The following is an 18726-nucleotide window of genomic DNA, read 5'->3' on the forward strand; positions in this document are numbered from 1 at the left end:
CAGTCAATACCACACAATCCCATCCTCCCAAAACCGTAACTTCCATACCTAAACTGCAGCTCGCTCGAAATCCCGTAAAGGAACCGGGACGACGCGGTATGAAACGGAACTCGACATCGATAGCGATAGCAAACTACAGCCGCGGATACCCAAACGAGGGGGGAAAAGCGAAAGGGGCGGTGAGGATATTCGCAGACTCGTCACCTCTCGTGTACATATCTCCGTCCACAATTATGACAGACCGGTCTCCATCCCTATTCACCGCGCGCAGGCACGCCAAGACGCACGCGATGCGCCTAAGTGAGGCGAGCTATCTCGTGTTCGAAGGAAGCAGTCATGAAGTTTGCTGTGGCCGCACGCATCAGGCATCGGCAACCTAGTCGACACCCAGAAACCCAGGCAGCCAGGTAGAGTATGTGGTGATAGCAGCGAATGCGTCGCAGACGTCAAACTCGTCACGCATTGAGCATCTGCCAGAATCAGTCCACGGGGGCGAAAAAACCCGCCTGCCAGGCTAGATAGGGTAAAGCTAACAAGCCTCACCATTTGCAGAGCCTTGCATGATGTGTGCCTACATACTAGTGGGTAGGGTAGGGTAGGGTGGTGGACGGGGCGCATGAAGATAGGTATGCACATGTCTCCAATTTCCGTCCCCGACGAAACCGTACCCATCCGCCGCGCATCTTCGTTTCCCGGTTACTAAGCTAGCTACCTAGCCAGCGGAGCGCCGACGATCAATCCACGCGTACCTGGCATGTGGACGGCGGCGATCGTCCGAACATGGAAAACTACCCTAAAAAAGCAAAAGAGAAAAGGGTTGGAAGCAAGCCTCATGCGCGGGAAATCCGCATCAAAGCATGCCGTGAAAATCATGAAAATCGCCCGCCTGTGGACGATGGCAAAAGACAAAACCGCGGCAGGAAAAAAAGTTTTACCTGCTTCCCAAAAGAACAGTTATTGGACAGGTAAGCCACGCCCGGGGAACAAGGGGGGAGGGGGTTCTGGTACACGACATATGCGGACGCCACACCTCCAAATGGACAGACAGCCAGCCATTCTACTGCTTGAAAAAAACTTTTCCGGGCAGGCAAGCATGAAAGCAAGCAAGCAAGCAGTCTCACTGGCAGGCAGTCGTAGTGTATGTAGGAGAGTTACGAATGCCAACGCCGGCATAGGTAACTACCGTTTGCCGCATGTGTGTATGCCCAGGTATATTCTATGTCTGTATGTCTGTATGTCTATATGTAGCAAGGGTATTAGCTGCGCAAGCCCAGCTCAGGGAAGGGCGGGTTGCGACAGTCGCGCACCTCGTGGACTTCCCGCTACTGGGCTGCTGGGTCATCAAACGGTCGCACGCTGCTTCGTACGTATACCGGTATATGTGAGGAGGAATGGTATCCATATGCAAGGCGGACGCGCGGGATATTACCTCGGCGGTCCCCTATACGACGGGATGATGTAACTGTCTAGCTGTTTACAATCCGGGCAATAGGACTGCCTAGCAGATTAGCAGCTAGTACTAATAGTAAATGTACGTGCGCGCGCACTGAACCGTTCTCCGGCATCCTAGGGGCCCTGTTTCCGTTGCTGTCGGAGTTACAGCAGCCTTATTAGGGTATCCTCTCCCCTCCACCACCCCTTAGAAGACCCCTAGAAGAAAACAGAAGGGGTCCTGGACCCCCATGTTGTGGCGGCTGACGGCAGCGGCTTGATGTATCAATTGCAGGGCTGGCGCACCTAGGACGCGTCTGTATGGGCTACGACCCCGGACGTGTTTGCTCAACCCCCCGCTTGCCCCCATGCCGCGATCGTCGGGGAACGCATATCGACCCAGATCGCGGGAACCGCCCTTGCCGCCGGAGCGCCGCTTACCCAGCCTAGAGGTTCGAGAAGCAGGAATAAAGAAACGATGTTGCATTGATCGTGGGCAAGGGGGGGATGGTGTTCTGGTCTGTCTGATCCCATTCTAGAAATCTGGCATATGCGCTCTCGGCGGCTGAGGCCGTTTCGGACGAAAAAGGAAAAAGAGACCGACCTTGGTCGACGTTTTGAACTCGAACATCTCCCTTGTTCGTAACACACCGGGACGACGACTGATTGGTTTTCAGACGTGCCTGGTAACAATGTTCGATAGCAGGGGGGCGTTTGTCACGTCTCCCTTGATACTATCGAACGACTATCGTAGAGCGAGCTGGAACTAGAGGTTTGATTTGGTGCACACCCTCTCGGCCTCATCTCTGCTTCTGATACTAAAAGAAAGGCTTTTCAGCTGATCTTACCAGCTTACCATTGCTTATGGTCATGGACCTAGGTATATGTTAATCACCATATATCTTACCATTCTAGTGAGCTGTCCAATCTATGGATATACAGCAATGGTACTGCCATGTACCTCGTAGATATTACAAGTTGATTGGCAGTTAAAAGGCTAGTTTGGAGAATATCGGCTATACTATACATCCAATTAGCGTCAACTTATCTAAAACGGGATCTTCAATGGTCTGCCAGGCTCAAGGATGAAAGCCACAGTACATGATTTGCGCATGGACCTTCTAGCGAGAGCCCGGAAATGAGATTGCTAGTACGTAGATCTCTTAAGATAGGATCCCTTGATATCTGGAATCCTCAGTTCTACTACAGTAAGAGAATACTTTCTCTTTATGGCGGCGTTGAGCATTTAAGGGTCCGAAGTAAAAGGGTGCATAGTTGACCGGTCAACGAATCGTATCCCATTAGCTTAACGGGCAACGGCAGCTAATTGTGAGCTAGCTGCAGTAAGCTGTGGTGGCATCAAACCCAAGCGCCTGGACGGGAATCGGGACCAAGCACTCGGGCCGCATGGCGCGAGCCGGACAGTCATTTCGAAAGCGACATGGGAGAGCCACAAAACTGCTCCCCCGGAAAAGTGAGGCGTGGCACTTAATGCCATTTGCGCCTCGATACCTTTCGCAAACCGCATCTCTCTGGATCGTCCCAATGAGAGGGAATGGCGAAGACGCCGGAAAGGGGCCCCCTGCATGATAACTTCCGCAGCACCTGGGCAACACGAGGCTTTGGGGACCCCGGAATATGGTATCGGGTGCAGCTAACTACCTACGCTTTAGCCTCTAGAGATGGTGGCGCCTCTTTGTAGGTGTTACCTGCGAATTTCGACTAACCGTTCAGCGTAAATTAGGAAACAGTTGACCTGGCTGACTGGTAATCCCTTCAAAATCCCTTCGTTGCGGAACTAACTTATAACAAACTTTCCAAGTTCGTCAGCTACTAGGTACATATGTAGGTAGGTGACCATTCAATCTTTAAGGTCGTGCCGCGCGGTACGTAGCTCAGCTGGTTTGTTCACGTTTACATCCGTCCATGCGGAAAGCCGTGCGAAGCTCGGTAGAGGAGCATCTAAGTCTCAGAACAATTGATTTGGAAGCGCGATAGCGCGATGTATGTTTCTTCGTGTCTTGGATCTGCAGCGCAATACTGTGAACGGCTTTTGTCGCTGGTGCTGGCGATCTGTTGTGTTACTAACGTGCTGGATTCGGGTAGTCAGGTACGGAACCACCCCTGTCTACTCTCTTATGGCGCCCTGTACAGCGATCACTCAAGCTATTGTAGAACTTGTAGATCGGGAACTCGAAGCCGACTTAAGACCCTAGTAGATGCCCAGGTGCCTGGTTCTTCGCATAGGAACTTTTAATTAGGTATATGATGATCCGAGATTTTAAAGTCGACGGTCTGATAGCTAAGCTACCAGGCTGCCAGGCCACTAAGGTTACTAAAGCCATGTGCCTGGTCCGTTGACCGCTGACCGAGCTACGATTTGAGAAAAACATTTAGTATCCACAAGACTTCTTGTTTCTGAGAGTAGCTATTGAGCCAAGATGTGACATTAAAAGAACATCATAGATTGATCGACGGCAAACTGTGTGGCGATTATGCTGTGGAGGTGTATTCAAACGTACCGAGTTCGCCTTAACCCTTCTACCATTGCGAAGCTACGTGGTGTAATTAGACGAAACCCGCCGCCCCTACAATATCTTGTCGTAGCGACTTAGCAGGTACCTAGATTGTTGAGCGACATGGCCTGTTTAGTCTTGAGGAATGAGGCGTTTATTTTAACATGTGAATGGACTGTCGTTATCTGCGGTGCTCGCTGACTTCTACAAGGAACTAGTACCCGACAACCTAAGAAATCTGTAAGTGTATACCTACTTCTAGGTAGGTATGAATGTCGTGGACTGTTGTGCAGAAGCTGGTTAAATGTTTACCATTGATTACTGACGTAGCGGCGATCTTGTTACGGGACGGATACGTTCCGCTAATAAGATATACCATAGCTGTTGGTTGGCCTCGTTTTCAGCTGATATCAAAACCATGCTTCCAGCGCCACGGCCTGCTCCGTCGAATCGTAGAGTTGTCGACGTCGGAAAGAATAAATTTGCCCCGCGGCATAATAGGTGATCATGGCGAAAGTTAGCCGCCGCAAGGATATTTACTGGTTGACCGGAAGATCCCTTGTGGCTGTTAAGCAAGCAGGGTGGCGACGTATCATGTAAGGTAGGATACATGGTTGGTATTTTGATCTATAGTTGATGGCGTTTTGAGCGATGAATCCAGGGCTACACAGATAGCTCCAACTGCAGTCGGATGCCATCTCCATCGTTGCTGTCGACACACAACAGGTCAGTTGTGCCACCTATACCCCATCCGCTTGGGATTTGGTGCTGCAACGTTCCGGAATGATAGAGATGCTGTGCGCAGGCGTTGTGGCTCGGTGGGTCCTGACAGATATTATTCAGGTACACGTAGGCAAATACCGATGCCGTAGTTGTGGAATTATTGCGGCATCAAAATCCTATGATGTTTGTTAAACCAATTGAGGAGTTGTGCATGCTGTCGTCTCTTTAAGTCGTAGTTCCTTTTTAGAAGAGGATCGTCCTTCGCCGAAAAACATGATTTGAGCGCTTAACCTATTCTACCGAGACGTATGCAAGTCATAGCGACTTGCTACCTAAAACTGTCCCTGGATATGCAAGATTTCCATGATGCTAGGTATTCGAAGCAACTTGATTGACATAACGCCCCCAAAAACCCACAGCAATGCGTGGGATTTTGGAAACACAAGTGCTTGGATGGACTGATCACAGATCAAGTTATTCTATAGGAGCCAATCGGCTCCAATTCCTCCTCTGCTTGTGTTCGGGACCAACCGGAGCACATTACGATTTCAACCATCACGACTAAAATGAACGTGAGTTGGCATTGGTCCGTTGCTTCTCTTACATCCTTCATTCTCTTGATTAGATCCTTCATTCTCTTGATTAGATCCTTCATTCTCTTGCGTAAATATTTTTGGAAGGATGAAAGGATGAGCTAGAACGAATATGTTAAATCTTACGGGGCCATCCTACGGGAGGAGCCCGCTAAGTATCAGTCTCTTTGGGGTAAATTGAGGCCGTTCCGTGACCGGTTGGATATCCGACCATTGAATCTAGACCAAGGAATGCCCTGGTATCGGCGTAACTGGCGAATGCCGTCTACCACCGATGGGTTTACTTTGGAGGTGCAGCATATTCCGGGGCTCGTCTCGTGACTTATTTCATCGGGCCTTTCTTCATGTATAATTCACGATATAAGTCAGCCACCTCGGACACTCGGGGAGACCGGGTTGAAGATTAGCTGTAACAACACACAGAAATAATCGAGGTATATTACCTCGTCTGTTGATACCTACCTACCTAGTCTAGCCAGTGTCTAGTAGCACGGTTGGATAGGTAAGCTTGATAAGCCCGAAGAAGGAAAAAGAAAATCGAAGCTTGGCAATTTACGCAGCTGACTAGGCCGGTGACTAGGGAGGTAGTACGTAGCTGTGCGTAGGTGGTGTAAAATGATGCTGCGTATGCGACAGCACGTTATGATCAACGATGCCCTGGTGCCCTGATGTTCTCATGCCACACCGAGGCAGCGAGGTAACGGCTATGTCTCAGATCATTGCAGGGTTTCGAGAGGTACAGACAGCAGGTACAGACAGTACAGATAGTGTACAGATGTTCGAAGATGTTCAAAGATGCTCGGGAGGCAAAACAGATTGCCAGATCAGAGACCGGGTACGTAGTAGTATGTAAGACGCGTCTAGGAGAGAATGGTGGAATTCTGATGAACCACTGGGCATAATACAGATCTCACCATTAATAATTGATGATTCTTGATAGCTGGCCGGATAGTTGGCGGGATGACGAAATGATGTAATGAATGCAAAGAGAGAAGAGAAAATTTTATTTCCAATGACCAAAAATGACCGAAAATGTCCAGTTAGGTGCAGCTACCTAAGATGCAGTTACCTTTAACTGTCGGAGGAGCGCATTAGCGGTAGGTACGTGTACGTGTATCGCAGCTTCAGCTCTTAGGCACATCCATGATTACACCAGGTACATCCATGAATACATGTAATTAGAAGCTGTTAGAAGCTTCAATGCCTGGCTTTTTTCTGCGGTGGCACCTGCAACTTGCACCAGCTGCACCTCTAGCTGCTGGCTGTTTAGCTGCTTAGGTAGGTAGGTGTAAGGGTGTAAGTTGCAGGCGTAGATGCCCAGGTGCACATGTGTGTGTTCCAAAATCCAAGGTTGATGCGCTGTATCCAATCCAATCGCACAGGTGTACAGTACATCAGAAATACGTAGTGTATTAAACCATATTTAGGTATGATGCTCTTCTGAAATTTCCATCGATATCCATAACCCCCACCCCTATGTATGCAATTCAGGGGTGTTTACGTACATGTACTGTACTTGCTATACATCCTGTATCTACGGATCCTCCAATCATTTGCCTGGTGGCGTTCAATTGAGTGGACCGGTGTAACCCCCGTTTCCAACTTCCCCGTCCCCCGTCGCCGCCGCAAACTCGCTCCTGTCTTGTCCTGTCAAAAGTGTGCGCTTCTTATCCAATGGTTCTCCCTTTGCTTTAACATTTCCCTCCGATCTTCTCCCTTCTTTGCATAGGAACCACAAGGAACTATAGTGAACGACAGGGACCCTACTTAGTCTTGCCTAGCTACATCAGTAGGGCATCACTTATGCGGCAGCGACCCTGACTCTCAATTTTTTAAATCTGGCAGTTTCTGGGTTTTTTGGACCTTGCTGCTTGGCTACTTGGTTAAAACCCCTAACACCGCTGCACCACTAACACCTAACATGTTCCCCAGCGAGCCAACGAACGCCTCATCGGGGCTCGTAAGGGTCTTTCTTCCGCCATGCGCGAACACATGCATGGGATATCATTCTGCAGCCTCATCTTTAAAGAATTCGACATGATCATCGTCATCATCATACTATTCTTTCACAGTTTAGATGCTTTGCAGGTCCCAAAAATACCATTCCAACTGACGTCGAACCCCCTTGGGATCGCCGCCCTTGTTTCCCTCCTTCGCCGTCTTGCATTTCTCTGCATCTTTTTCTACATTAGTCTACATTAGATGACAAAGTGATCATCTTAGTCGGGCTTAGCTCTGCATTCTACCTTTGGTTTTCGCCTAAACCCTTTCGCCAACTAAACTCTCCAATTCGAATCTGGTCCAAGAACCCGTAAGACGACAGGTCAATTCCTTTGCGTCATCATCTCAGAGCCGCCCTATACTGTTTCTGGGCAGCTCCCATGCGGAATATTCAAAATGTACCAACAGGACGGAAAAAGGGAGATACATAGGTAGGTACCTTTTCCACAAGGCAAGACGTAAAAGATATCGAAGTTCACTTTCTGCAGTTTCTGCAGTTTTGGCATGTTCCTATTCTTCGGGCCACGTCTCTTTTCGTCCACCATTCCTATGTAACTATCTAAGCTCGTTGAACCCTGCTCGGTACGGCATCAAGCCTCACAAGTGTGATCGGCCCCCCACAATGACTACATCTAGATCCTGTTGTTAAACCGACTATACATGCCGCAAGTGGCGGACCCTATGGTGTAGTTCTCGTGGTTCAGCTGCCGAAGGCCGGTTACTGTAACCTTCTCTGTGACCTAGTCACATATAATATATATTATTTTTTATTTTCTTCTGTTTTATATTTTCTTTTTTATTATTATTATTGTTATCATTATCATTATTTAAATTATTATTATTCCTCTTTGTATCTCTTGTATTTCAAATAGCTACTTACAGCCTCCTCCCCCCTTTCCCTTGACTCGAAGTGGACTGGTCTAGACGAAAGGATATAATAAAAAGGGCAGAGACAGGTGTAAAGCCTTCCCGAACGGTATTAAAACCTTCGACGACCCGCCATCTTCAACTGGATTCTAGACCTCGACTAGACCTACTATCAACTTTAAATTTCTCTTTCTTGATTGGCGTGCTGCGGGTCAATTCGATGTGGAGCATCCACGATGCTTTAGACTGGTACGCTCGCTTCTTACTACTTAACACATACACTGTCTTTCATCGACAACATTTCACGCATTAGGGTACAAGATCTAGACTTTTTTTTCTCCTTTTCTTCCAAACGGCTCGGTTCAGCTAGGTGTTACTAGACACTCATTCCTCAAGGACCTCTCGACATCGGGAAAAGACGGCCGTCTCGATTGTGTTGGATATTTAACATTATCCACTATCACAAGCTTGAAGGCATGGCGTTCCATCCTCAGGGAGGTGGTGGACCTCCTGGCTTCCCGATGCCGTTCCAGCCAACCCAGTCGAGGTCGCCTCCGCATCCTTCCTCATCCGCTGGCGCGCGAGGTATGGCACCAGACATAAACCCTTCGGGACCTTTTCTTCCATTTCAGGAATCCCAATTCGACATTCTCGAGTGGTACCCGCAATTTCAGTCCTGTGTTCGGTATTTTCTCGATCACGCGCAACATAGCGGGCCGGTGCAGGCCGTTGCCGCGTTCGTGAACATTCAATTGCCATTCCAGAGGCCACAACATCCCGTCATCTCGTCGAAACCTCCTGGGTCACCTCAGGGGGTGCCATCCCCATCGTCGATTGCGATAGGGAAGCTCCCAATGCCGGGCCACTCACCTATGGCGGTCTCTTTGACACCGTACGTCCGGCGACTGGTAGCCACCGGCCTAGACCTTCCTGGGGTACTGCACGGGTTCTTTGGAGATGACTGGCCTGTGGGGATAGGACACCTCCACGAAGTCGAGCGAAGGAATTTCCTGTTTGCCGCCAAGAGCGCTGGGTGGCTGAAAGTCAAGTCCCAGTATGACATGCCGGATGAGCAGAGCATTCCCTTTCTGCGGCCACTGCAAAATGTGACAGAGAAAGAGATTGTCAGCGCAGAGGCAAACTGGAGTGAGTGGCTGGCAATGCAGGATTGGATGGTCGGTCCACGCTCACCTGATGTCGACAGAGAAATGGCAGTCCTTGTGAAGAGCGAAGATGTCTGATCTGTGGCAGTGACATCGTAACCTACATATCCGTTACAAACCTCTAACCTCATCGAGAACGGCGATTTACTGAGGTATCTACATACCTCGGGTACGAGATTGGATTTTAGAAGCCGGCCAGATGCGGTGTTTTTCGGGGTGATTAGGCGTACGGATTTTCATTTTACTGAGCTAAAAGTGATCTAACTAGGTATCCTGAAGCAGCTAAGAACAGCCATTAGAGCGACTTGGGAATAATGGGGTTAGGTAGTTCAAGAAGTGTCCTGCAAATGCGGCTCACTATTACCCACAGGATGGATGATCAATTGTGGGAAGTCTTCGATAAATCAAAAGCTAGGTGTTGTTTTGAACAGGGCGGATGTTAATGTCATGTATCATGAATCCCGCATCGTACATGATGTGGTTGGTGGATTAATGGGAATAGTGTGCTATATCGAGAAATCGAGGTATCAAGCTCGAATGTCTTTCATCCATTGCATGTGACGGTTAGTCTAGTTCCTGGTAGGCTCGGACAATTAAAGAGAATAAGGGGGGGGGAAGTTCCATATTGCCAAAATACAGCTACTATGCGTACAGCTACATACCCGCGGCAGGTACCTAAGTAGTGATCACATGGCCCAAGCTCCATTTCCTATGTAGCTCTGCTAGGCAGTTTGACCTACCTAGCTGCTTAGTAGGTTATGTTCTAGCCCTACCGCGCCCCTGGCTTGGCAGGAGCCTAGACTGGATTAGCGACAGGCGCATGGATCAATTCGCTTAGCTAGATAGGCTCACCTACCTTCGATATTGAACTCCCACTGTCACTGTCCCAATTTAAGGTTGTAGCGCTAAAGTCGCTAAGAAAGCTAATCCTACAATCTTTACTACCGACGTCAATTTACCAAGTCACCGTTCTTCAAATCTTCAGCCTCGTCACCTTTTTTACCAACAACTCGTGAATTACACCCGATTCCAACGTAGAATATTCAACTCACCAACTAATCAAGTTTACTTCGAAGCTTCTCCGACTATATGTACCCAATAGAACCAACTATTCGGGCATCCAAGAACGCGATTCCAAGATGGAGATGGACGTAGATATGATGATGTCGGAGCGTATACCCGAGATAGGACCTGCACGCGATCATAACCAATCGAGAATGGAGTGGGCGAAATTTCTTAGTCGATGTATCTCCTCTCGCCTTGATGCAGATACCTTTGATAATTATATCACCTTGCTGTACTCGAAGCATCCGCTACCTCCAGCAATCATCGCCGACATATTTCTGAGACCTCAACCTGCAAACCACGAAAGCCTCGATCCTCGAATCCCACGTTATATCCATGTACTTGCATCGCGCAAGCTTATAGATACCCCTTCAGTACTCAAGGCATTATACAAGTATTCAACTTCCCACGCACAAGCTCAAAAAGCTGGCCACCCTCTTCCTGAAGATCCAGAGGATAAAGCCCCGTTGAGATGGGGCAGCTCGTACGCGTCCGAGGAGGTCATCTTCTACCGCATTACGAAGGCGGTTGCCATAGGGACTGGTATCGAGAATGCCGGCGACGCTTTGCAAATATGCAAGCTTATAGCCAAGTGGATGACGTTATTTTCATTAGCCTCAGAAGCATTTACACATGAAGCGATCGGCCTCGGTCAACTACATGGTGATCAGTTGCAAAGCCCACAATCCAGAGATGAAATGGAAGCAGCCAGAGCTGCATTTGTAATGCTTCTATTGGGAATTTGTGAAAACCAAACGGTCCTGAGCGCACTCAGCCGCCCGCTTGCTAAGAGTGCGTGTTTGCGTTGTAGATTCTCTGTACTTGTGAGACCAACTAAGCTAACATTATGACTAGATGCACGAAGGGCTCTTTCAGAAAGTCTAGGCAACTTTATACCTTCAATAATCCAGAGCGCATCACAAATAGCAACTCGACTGGAGCTATTTCGTACCGAAACGCTCGCTTCGTTTGAGCCGATCGATAAGAATAAGGATGCCACTAACACCGTCATGGACGACCTAGAATCATCTATGGCTTTGGAGAACTTCGTCGTCTCTGAACTACCAAATGTTAATTCCCGAGCCGGTCTATATATATACTTGAACGCAAATGTGAGGCTCTACTGCGTGGTTGTCTGATACGAGAAACTAATTTTATGAAGCTTGTTGGCCGACCGTTGATCGATGATACTGCTCTCTTCAACTATCTTCACAACAGATATCAGGTGTGTCATATTGGATATATTTTATGAGATACATAGGTACTGACTATTACAATAGGGAGATATCCAATCTACCACGATTGATCTTATTCTAGCCTCATTTGACATTCTTGCAAATGCAGTCTTTCGTAATGAGGGCCAACAGGCTAGCCATGTTCTTCGATCATACTTAATTAATAAGTTGCCTTTGCTTCTAGCAACTCTAGCGACATCTATGTATCCCCCGCTGTCAGCACAATTCTGCATTACAGAGGCACTGAGCCAAGTTGATACTAATGCGTTTCCAACTCTGTCTGCCATGTTTGATGATACGAACAATAACAACAACACATTTACCGATAGTGTTCGACAAGACTTCTGCTTTGCTTGCTGTCTCCATGGTTTGATCCCAGAGTCAAGCATAGAAGGTTTACTAGGAGAAATAACATACCAGACTCTACCACTAGCAGGCCGGTATGTCAAAGAACATCTTGTCGATGAGTGTATGGTTGATGCCGAAAGGATCCTCAAACTAATCGGCGAATTGGATAATATGGATGGCAACGTTGGGGCAGCCTGTCAGGCTCTGGCGGAGGTGATCGGTCGCCTGTGCCATAATAAGGAGACAATGACTCTAAAAATTCTCTGCAGTCAGCTTGCTAAGAAACCGCTGTCGCTAGATGTGATGCTCTTGTTCGACAAGCCGATAACCATATTACATCCCCTTTGCGAACTACTTGAAAATTGGCGATACGAAGAGGATCAAGGAGAATATCAACCAGTCTACGAAGAGTTCGGGTCTGTACTTCTTCTGGTTTTGGCCTTCGTCTACCGATATAACCTTTCTCCCATGGATCTCGGGATTCGTTCAGATTCATTCGTGGCTAAACTTTTGGGCGTTAGCCAGCTTAATAGGCCGCTGGGCGAATTATCTGAGCAGGAAGACCGTCACCTAGACGGATGGATCCACGGTCTTTTTGATATCGAATCTGGTGGACTAGCGGATGAATTGTTATCGTCATGCCCTCCACAGGATTTTTACCTACTTGTTCCAACGCTATTCCACCAAATCGTTCTTGCGTTCAGTACAAATTACCTCGATGAGGAAAGCCTCAAGACTGGTGTCGAATGTAAGTTTTGACCCTGTGTTACCTTAATATTACCTTGAATGAGATGCTAACATTAATAGATCTCGTGAACACATTCCTGCTCCCCTCTCTTGTACCCGCGATGCTATACATGTCGAACCAACTCTGGATTGAGCTTAGTAACATTAATAACAATCTAGAACATAAGGCGGTCTTGAAAATTTTACAATTAATTCTCTTAACGAAGCAAGGATCCTCTGAAGCGCAGACGATGCTCGCTTCTGTTGTCAACATAATCGCAATCCCACTAGAGTATGGGTTGAGATCATACCAACGATTCGACCCCAAAAGCCCGGCAATAGAACCTCTATTGAAGACGATGAGGGACAATCTACGGCTTTCGCGCCGAACAGCTAGCGCCGCCAATAATGAACTGGAGGCGTGGACGCAAACGGCGAATGGAGGACTCGCCGCGCTGATTCGACACATGATTCAGGGGTTTGTGACGTGGAGTGCTCATCCAGGTCTTAACGTGATGCCGACGTCCTACACCCACCGTCAAATTCTAGTCGCGTTGAAAATGCACGGCGCGAGGCGGTTCCTTTACACCATCTTAGAAGAGGTAAAGTCGCACACGGAAGCCGGCCACGGAAGTATCGCCCACGACGTGGCGACCGCCCTCATATGCGCCCCCGATGTAACCAACATGCCACCTCCAGGGGAAACCGCGCTTCTCATAGACTCTTCAAATCACCCGGTAGTACCGCCACAACTCCGGATCTCGCTCCGCTCGGCGCTGAAAGCCGAAGCAGAAGATTGTAAGACGATACAAAAATCGGACCCGGTCATGGCCGAGATCATCGTCCGCCTATACCGCAAGGTCGAGGCGCAGATGCTCGCCCCGCCGCCGACGGAGTCTATGCTACAAGGCGAACTAGCGAACCTTGACCTAAGCGAAAACGCCACGGCGCTCGGAGACGCACTGGCTGCTGCCGCCCAGAACGACGGCTTGGCGGACGAAACGAGCATGAGCCTGGACCTCGGCGGCGGTAGCGATATGGGACATCTCGGCGGCGATTCGGGCCACGGCGGACTCGATTTCGGCAGCGCTGATGATATGTTCGGTAGCCTGACGGGTGGTGCCGGCGCGGATTTGTTGGATGGCTGGGATATGTCGTAGGGGGGTAGACCTGGCCGTCCTGACTAATAGCGGTTTTTTACTGGATTTATTGTTGGCGGGCGTTTATGTTTCTGGGAAAAGGTCCCTGGATATCGGTTAGGTGATCTTGCGTCCTGGGATGAAGAGACGAAAATGCGAAACGGCATTCTTATCTTAAGTATCTATCTATATTTACCTAGTCTTAAGCTACTGCAATTGATATTTTATAGCATAGGTTATGGTTTATGGACTGGATTTCGGTACATGTTCGTATAACCTATATTATGTAGGTACTATCCAACATACATATAGTAGTTATTGAACATTAATTGCATACTCGAGTTATACGACTTCCTTAAGTTGGCATTACGTGTCTTGCTGAACCACGGTTTAAAAGCGTAGTGCTAGTTAAGTGATTCCCGTAGTACAAGTTTAAAGGGTACTGTCGCCCGCCTAGTGGATTGTATTACGACGACGCTATCGCCCAGCACGCAATAGAACCCCTGTATTTGATCATTGGAGAGAGATCGTCGATTAGGTAAGCATCCCATCTGCAACCTTTGCTTTTTATGATGTATGTCGATTTTAACAAATGCCGATTGAATTGAATGATAATTCTCTCTTAATCATTCCAATTTTCATATTTTGAGTGTTAGGAGAGTTCGCTCCTCAGATAAGACGCTTAAAATGCACATCGCGGCTTTGGTGCGTACTGCCGCTACAGCCATCGGCTTCGGCGCCGCGGTGACCGCTTCGGATCCGGGACAAGTCCCGCTCGGCCATAGTCGCGGACCGCAACCACAACGGCGGCAACCCAATGTTGTGTTCGTTTTAACGGATGACCAAGATGTTCATCTTGGGTCTTTGGACTATATGCCTCTTGTGAAGAAGCATCTGCTGGATCAAGGAACATATTTCAGCAGTCATTACGCAACGACGGCGGTGTGCTGCCCGTCCCGTGTCACGATATGGACGGGGAAGTTCGCGCATAATACGAATGTTACGGATGTTAGTCCGCCGTATGGTATGTTAGTTCTATAGAAGAAGAATAATCGACAGGTTCTACCCCTATACATATACCTTGTCACGTGCCACCATATCCGTCACCGTATGTGGCGCGTACATCTATAATCTTATTCTAACTCTTATTATAGGCGGTTATCCAAAATTCGTAGCGGAAGGCTTCAATGATAATTACTTCCCTGTGTGGTTGCAGCAAGCTGGTTACAACACGTATTATACGGGGAAGCTGTTCAACGTGCACACGGTAGAGAATTACAACTCACCTCCACCAGGGGGCTTCACGGGATCGGTATTTCTCCAGATTTGTACCATTACATTCGACCATAAATATCACAACTAACCTAAAATCCCAGGACTTCTTACTAGACCCTCATACATACGACTACCTAAACAGCACCTTCCAGCGCAACGGAGAAGAACCACGCAGCTACGAAGGGCACTACAGCACCGACGTCCTAGCAGGAAAAGCCTACGGCCTCCTAGACGAAGCCGTCGAAGCCAGAAAACCCTTCTTCCTCGTCGCCGCCCCCATCGCCCCCCACGCCAACGTAGCCATGAAACTACACTCAGGCCCTCGCGACCCGGACAACCTCCCCTTCGAATTCACCGAGCCGATCCCCGCAGACCGCCACAAACACCTCTTCCCCAACGAAAAAGTGCCGCGGACCGCGAACTTCAACCCGGACCAGTCTTCTGGCGCAAACTGGATCACCACGCTCCCGCAGCAGAACGGGACGAACGTCGCGTACAACGACCACTTCTACCGACAACGCTTGCGCTCCCTGCAAGCCGTCGACGAGCTCGTCGACGGTCTGATCTCCCGACTTGAGGACTACGGGATTCTGGAGGATACGTATATCGTGTATAGCAGCGACAACGGGTACCACATCGGACAGCACCGACTCCAGCCCGGCAAGAGCTGCGGGTACGAGACGGATGTGAACGTCCCGCTCATCGTGCGGGGGCCGGGGGTTGCGAGGAATTATACGGCGGGCGGGGTGGTGAGCACGCATGCGGATCTTGCGCCGACGTTCTTTGGGTGGCTTGGGATTGAGGCGAGAGAGGACTTTGACGGGGCTGCGATACCGGTTACGCAGGAGGAGATTGGGGGGGTGAGGGAGAGGGGCGAGAGGAGGGAACATGCGGGGATTGAGTATTGGGGGTTTGCGATGGGGGAGGGGGTTTATAATCGTGAGTTCAAGAGTTTCGTTGACTTGGTTTTCAGGTTTGGGGTTGAGTTTAAGAAGGTTGGACTGACCTGTTTAAAGGGGATCCTCGTGAGAATAACACGTACAAGGCCCTTCGTATCTCGGGGCCGGGGTATAACTTGTACTATTCCGTCTGGTGCAATAATGAGCATGAGCTCTATGATATGAAGGTATGCACTCTCCTTCACTCTTTTTATTATCCTTTTCTTACTCACAAATACCCAAAATACAGGCCGACCCAGATCAACTCCACAACCTCCTCTCCCCTTCCTCATCCTCATCTCAATCCTCCACCTTAGCAGCCAACCACCCCGTTGAAAAACTCGCCTCCCGTCTCGACGCCCTCCTCCTCGTCCTAAAAACCTGCACCGGCAAACAATGTCAACACCCATGGTCATCCCTACACCCAGACGGAACCGTGAAATCCCTCGCCGACGCGCTGGCCCCCCGCTATGACGCCTTCTATCTGAACAACCGGGAAGTAGCGAGCGTAAAGTACGCGTACTGCGCCAACGGATTTATTCCCGAGGCGGAGGGGCCGACGTGGGAGGATGATGGGCGGGCTTTTGGGGGGTATGGGTATTTGAAGGAGGGGCGGTGGGAGGATTGGGTTTAGGTATGATGGTTTTTCCTTAGAAAAAAGAAAGAAAAACGGCTTTCAAAGAGAATAGTAGGTAGTTGGTTTAGCTTACGTTGGATAATTGGGCGTGAGATGGAAAGGGGTTGATATATACGTACAGAGGTCAAATTATCGGGCGAGAAGGTCCTCTTGATGATGAATAAAATGTTAATGAGAACAAGATATCTAAGACATCATCTAGCTATCATTACCTACAATTCGATAGTAATAAAAACGATATGCTCCCAAATCTATCTCGAGACACCATAGAGCGGTTTGTACGATCTTAATAAGCACTTATGTAATCAGAACTAAATGTGTAAGCCACTATCATTAACCAGATTCGAACTCATTAGACATACCGATTGGAGTTCAGGCTCACAACAACACCGAAACCTCACTTCTACCTTCACATTCACACATCAAACATCAAAAACCATCACATAGAACTTATTCGTGTCAGTCCCATTCATGTACATATACGTATATAAGCATCCTTAGTCAAGACAACAAGCCATCCCACCAGCCGCCTCAGCAGCCTAGACGTGATTGTGCCCGACACCAGACGTTTTAATTTTTCCCACCGCCAGTCATTCGACCGAGCCTATGCACGCACGTATGTTCTTCCAACCTTACCCCCCACGAAGCCGAAGCCGGATTATCCCCTTCCTCATCATACCTAGTACATATATGTAGGTACGTGCACGTGCCGCCCAGTCAACCCTGACAGCAGGTAGCCAAGCCCATCGACTTAACGCCGTTTCTACTCGGCGGTCTTGGACTTGGTCTTTCCGCTGGCGCCGCTCTTGACACGTCGCGCGGAAGGGCGGTTCAGGTGGTCCGAGGGGATCCAGCTCTCGTCATAGCCCTTATCGGTACCGGTGGCGGAGCCTTCGCCTCCGGAGAGGGGTTCCTTCTCGACGACGGGGGCGCGGACCTTCTTGGCGGGACGCTTGGTCTGGGGGAACATGGCCTCGACGTAGGTCTTGTAGACGAAGTAGCAGGTACCGGCGAAGGCGGCAGTGAGGAAGAGGTACAGGAAGATGCTGTGTAGATATTGATATTAGCTTATGATATAGGAACAACAAATTGATGAAGAGGGGAAGGGAAGCTTACATCTGGGGGTCGAAGATGCTGGTAGGGGCCTCAACAATGCTAACGGTCTGGTCGTAGACGCCAAGCTGGAAGATCTGGTTGGCAGAGTTGGTGACGACGGAGACGAGCTGTAGGCGCACGTCTTGGGGTTGCATGTCTAGGATGAAGGAGTAAGGGAGCGACACCTTCTCGCCGGCCGGGATAGACGCCTCATAGCGGACAGTTGTAAGATTGCGAATGACAGACTTCGCGAAGTCGACATCAGGGCCCAGGTCCTTGGGGTTAAGGAGCTGACCTCCTACAAAAGCTACCAGGATAGGCTCGTCCTCGCTGTTGGTTATATCGATGACGGCCTTAGTCGGGCGGCCATTGACGAGTTTGACACCGAAAATGTCGTCAGCCTCAGGGAAGGTAGCGACGACCTCAGCCTTGAGCTCGACCTCGGGAGGGCTACCAGCATCATCTGCGACGGGCTTCGAAAGTCAATTATTGTTAGCATTGATTTGCTCTAAACGATCTACGTAATCATTGTATAAACTTACAGAATCACCCTCAGCAGCAAAGACAGACACGACGCGAAGAGCCAGAGCGGCGAGGACAGAGTATCGGAAGGCCACCATGTTGGGCAAAAGACAAGACAATTGACACGACGACCAAAGGAATTGACGAAGGTTGGATATATATAGGAAGGACAGGAAGAACAAGAAGGAATTAAGGGGTGAGACCTTCTCAGGGGAAAAGAAGAAAAAGAAGTACAGAAGCTTCAATTTGCATCAATTGATAAAGTTCATAGATCGGGGAAGTCGAAGCTTAAAGTTCGCGGCGGAAAAAACGTTGTGTGCAATGTGGTCAAATCAATTGATACGATGGGTCCCTGGTTTTAATTTGGACCAATGACGTGTTGTCGCGTCAGACGTCCCCTGCACGGATACAAGGTCCACTTAGTACGCAGCTATCCGAGCGTGTACTTCGTC

The 18726-nt window shown here is 49.0% G+C and overlaps 5 protein-coding genes across 5 annotated transcripts; 4 read left to right on the forward strand and 1 right to left on the reverse strand.

The window, feature by feature from the left end:
* Nucleotides 1–567: 567 nt before the first annotated feature.
* Nucleotides 568–1540, forward strand: GGS22DRAFT_38023 (uncharacterized protein). Its single transcript, XM_047966944.1, has one exon. The coding sequence runs from the start codon at nucleotides 755–757 to the stop codon at nucleotides 1460–1462; it is 708 nt and encodes a 235-aa protein (XP_047817094.1). The 5' UTR covers nucleotides 568–754; the 3' UTR covers nucleotides 1463–1540.
* Nucleotides 1541–8222: 6682 nt separating this feature from the next.
* GGS22DRAFT_38062 (uncharacterized protein) lies at nucleotides 8223–9521 on the forward strand. Its single transcript, XM_047966945.1, has 2 exons — nucleotides 8223–8380; nucleotides 8528–9521. Exon 2 carries the CDS (start codon nucleotides 8608–8610, stop codon nucleotides 9370–9372), a length of 765 nt encoding a protein of 254 aa, XP_047817095.1. The 5' UTR covers nucleotides 8223–8380; nucleotides 8528–8607; the 3' UTR covers nucleotides 9373–9521.
* Nucleotides 9522–10160: 639 nt separating this feature from the next.
* GGS22DRAFT_168296 (Med5-domain-containing protein) lies at nucleotides 10161–14147 on the forward strand. The gene is made up of 5 exons (XM_047962122.1): nucleotides 10161–11151; nucleotides 11215–11471; nucleotides 11522–11584; nucleotides 11640–12690; nucleotides 12750–14147. Exons 1-5 carry the CDS (start codon nucleotides 10434–10436, stop codon nucleotides 13826–13828), a joined length of 3168 nt encoding a protein of 1055 aa, XP_047817096.1. The 5' UTR covers nucleotides 10161–10433; the 3' UTR covers nucleotides 13829–14147.
* A 347-nt stretch (nucleotides 14148–14494) lies between these two features.
* Nucleotides 14495–16752, forward strand: GGS22DRAFT_195452 (Arylsulphatase; the record flags this gene model as incomplete). Its single annotated transcript, XM_047965669.1, has 5 exons — nucleotides 14495–14831; nucleotides 14962–15119; nucleotides 15184–16021; nucleotides 16099–16208; nucleotides 16271–16752. 5 exons carry the CDS (start codon nucleotides 14495–14497, stop codon nucleotides 16652–16654), a joined length of 1827 nt encoding a protein of 608 aa, XP_047817097.1. The 3' UTR covers nucleotides 16655–16752.
* Nucleotides 16753–16849: 97 nt separating this feature from the next.
* On the reverse strand, nucleotides 16850–18573 carry GGS22DRAFT_168299 (uncharacterized protein). Its single transcript, XM_047962123.1, has 4 exons — nucleotides 18295–18573; nucleotides 17774–18225; nucleotides 17020–17703; nucleotides 16850–16968 (listed from the first exon to the last, which is right to left on the reverse strand). The coding sequence occupies exons 1-3, from the start codon at nucleotides 18370–18372 to the stop codon at nucleotides 17421–17423; spliced, it is 813 nt and encodes a 270-aa protein (XP_047817098.1). The 5' UTR covers nucleotides 18373–18573; the 3' UTR covers nucleotides 16850–16968; nucleotides 17020–17420.
* Between the last annotated feature and the right edge of the window lie 153 nt (nucleotides 18574–18726).

The sequence above is a fragment of the Annulohypoxylon maeteangense genome (assembly GCF_022496945.1).
Source record: "Annulohypoxylon maeteangense strain CBS 123835 unplaced genomic scaffold GGS22scaffold_13, whole genome shotgun sequence".
Classification (NCBI taxonomy): Eukaryota; Fungi; Ascomycota; class Sordariomycetes; order Xylariales; family Hypoxylaceae; genus Annulohypoxylon; species Annulohypoxylon maeteangense.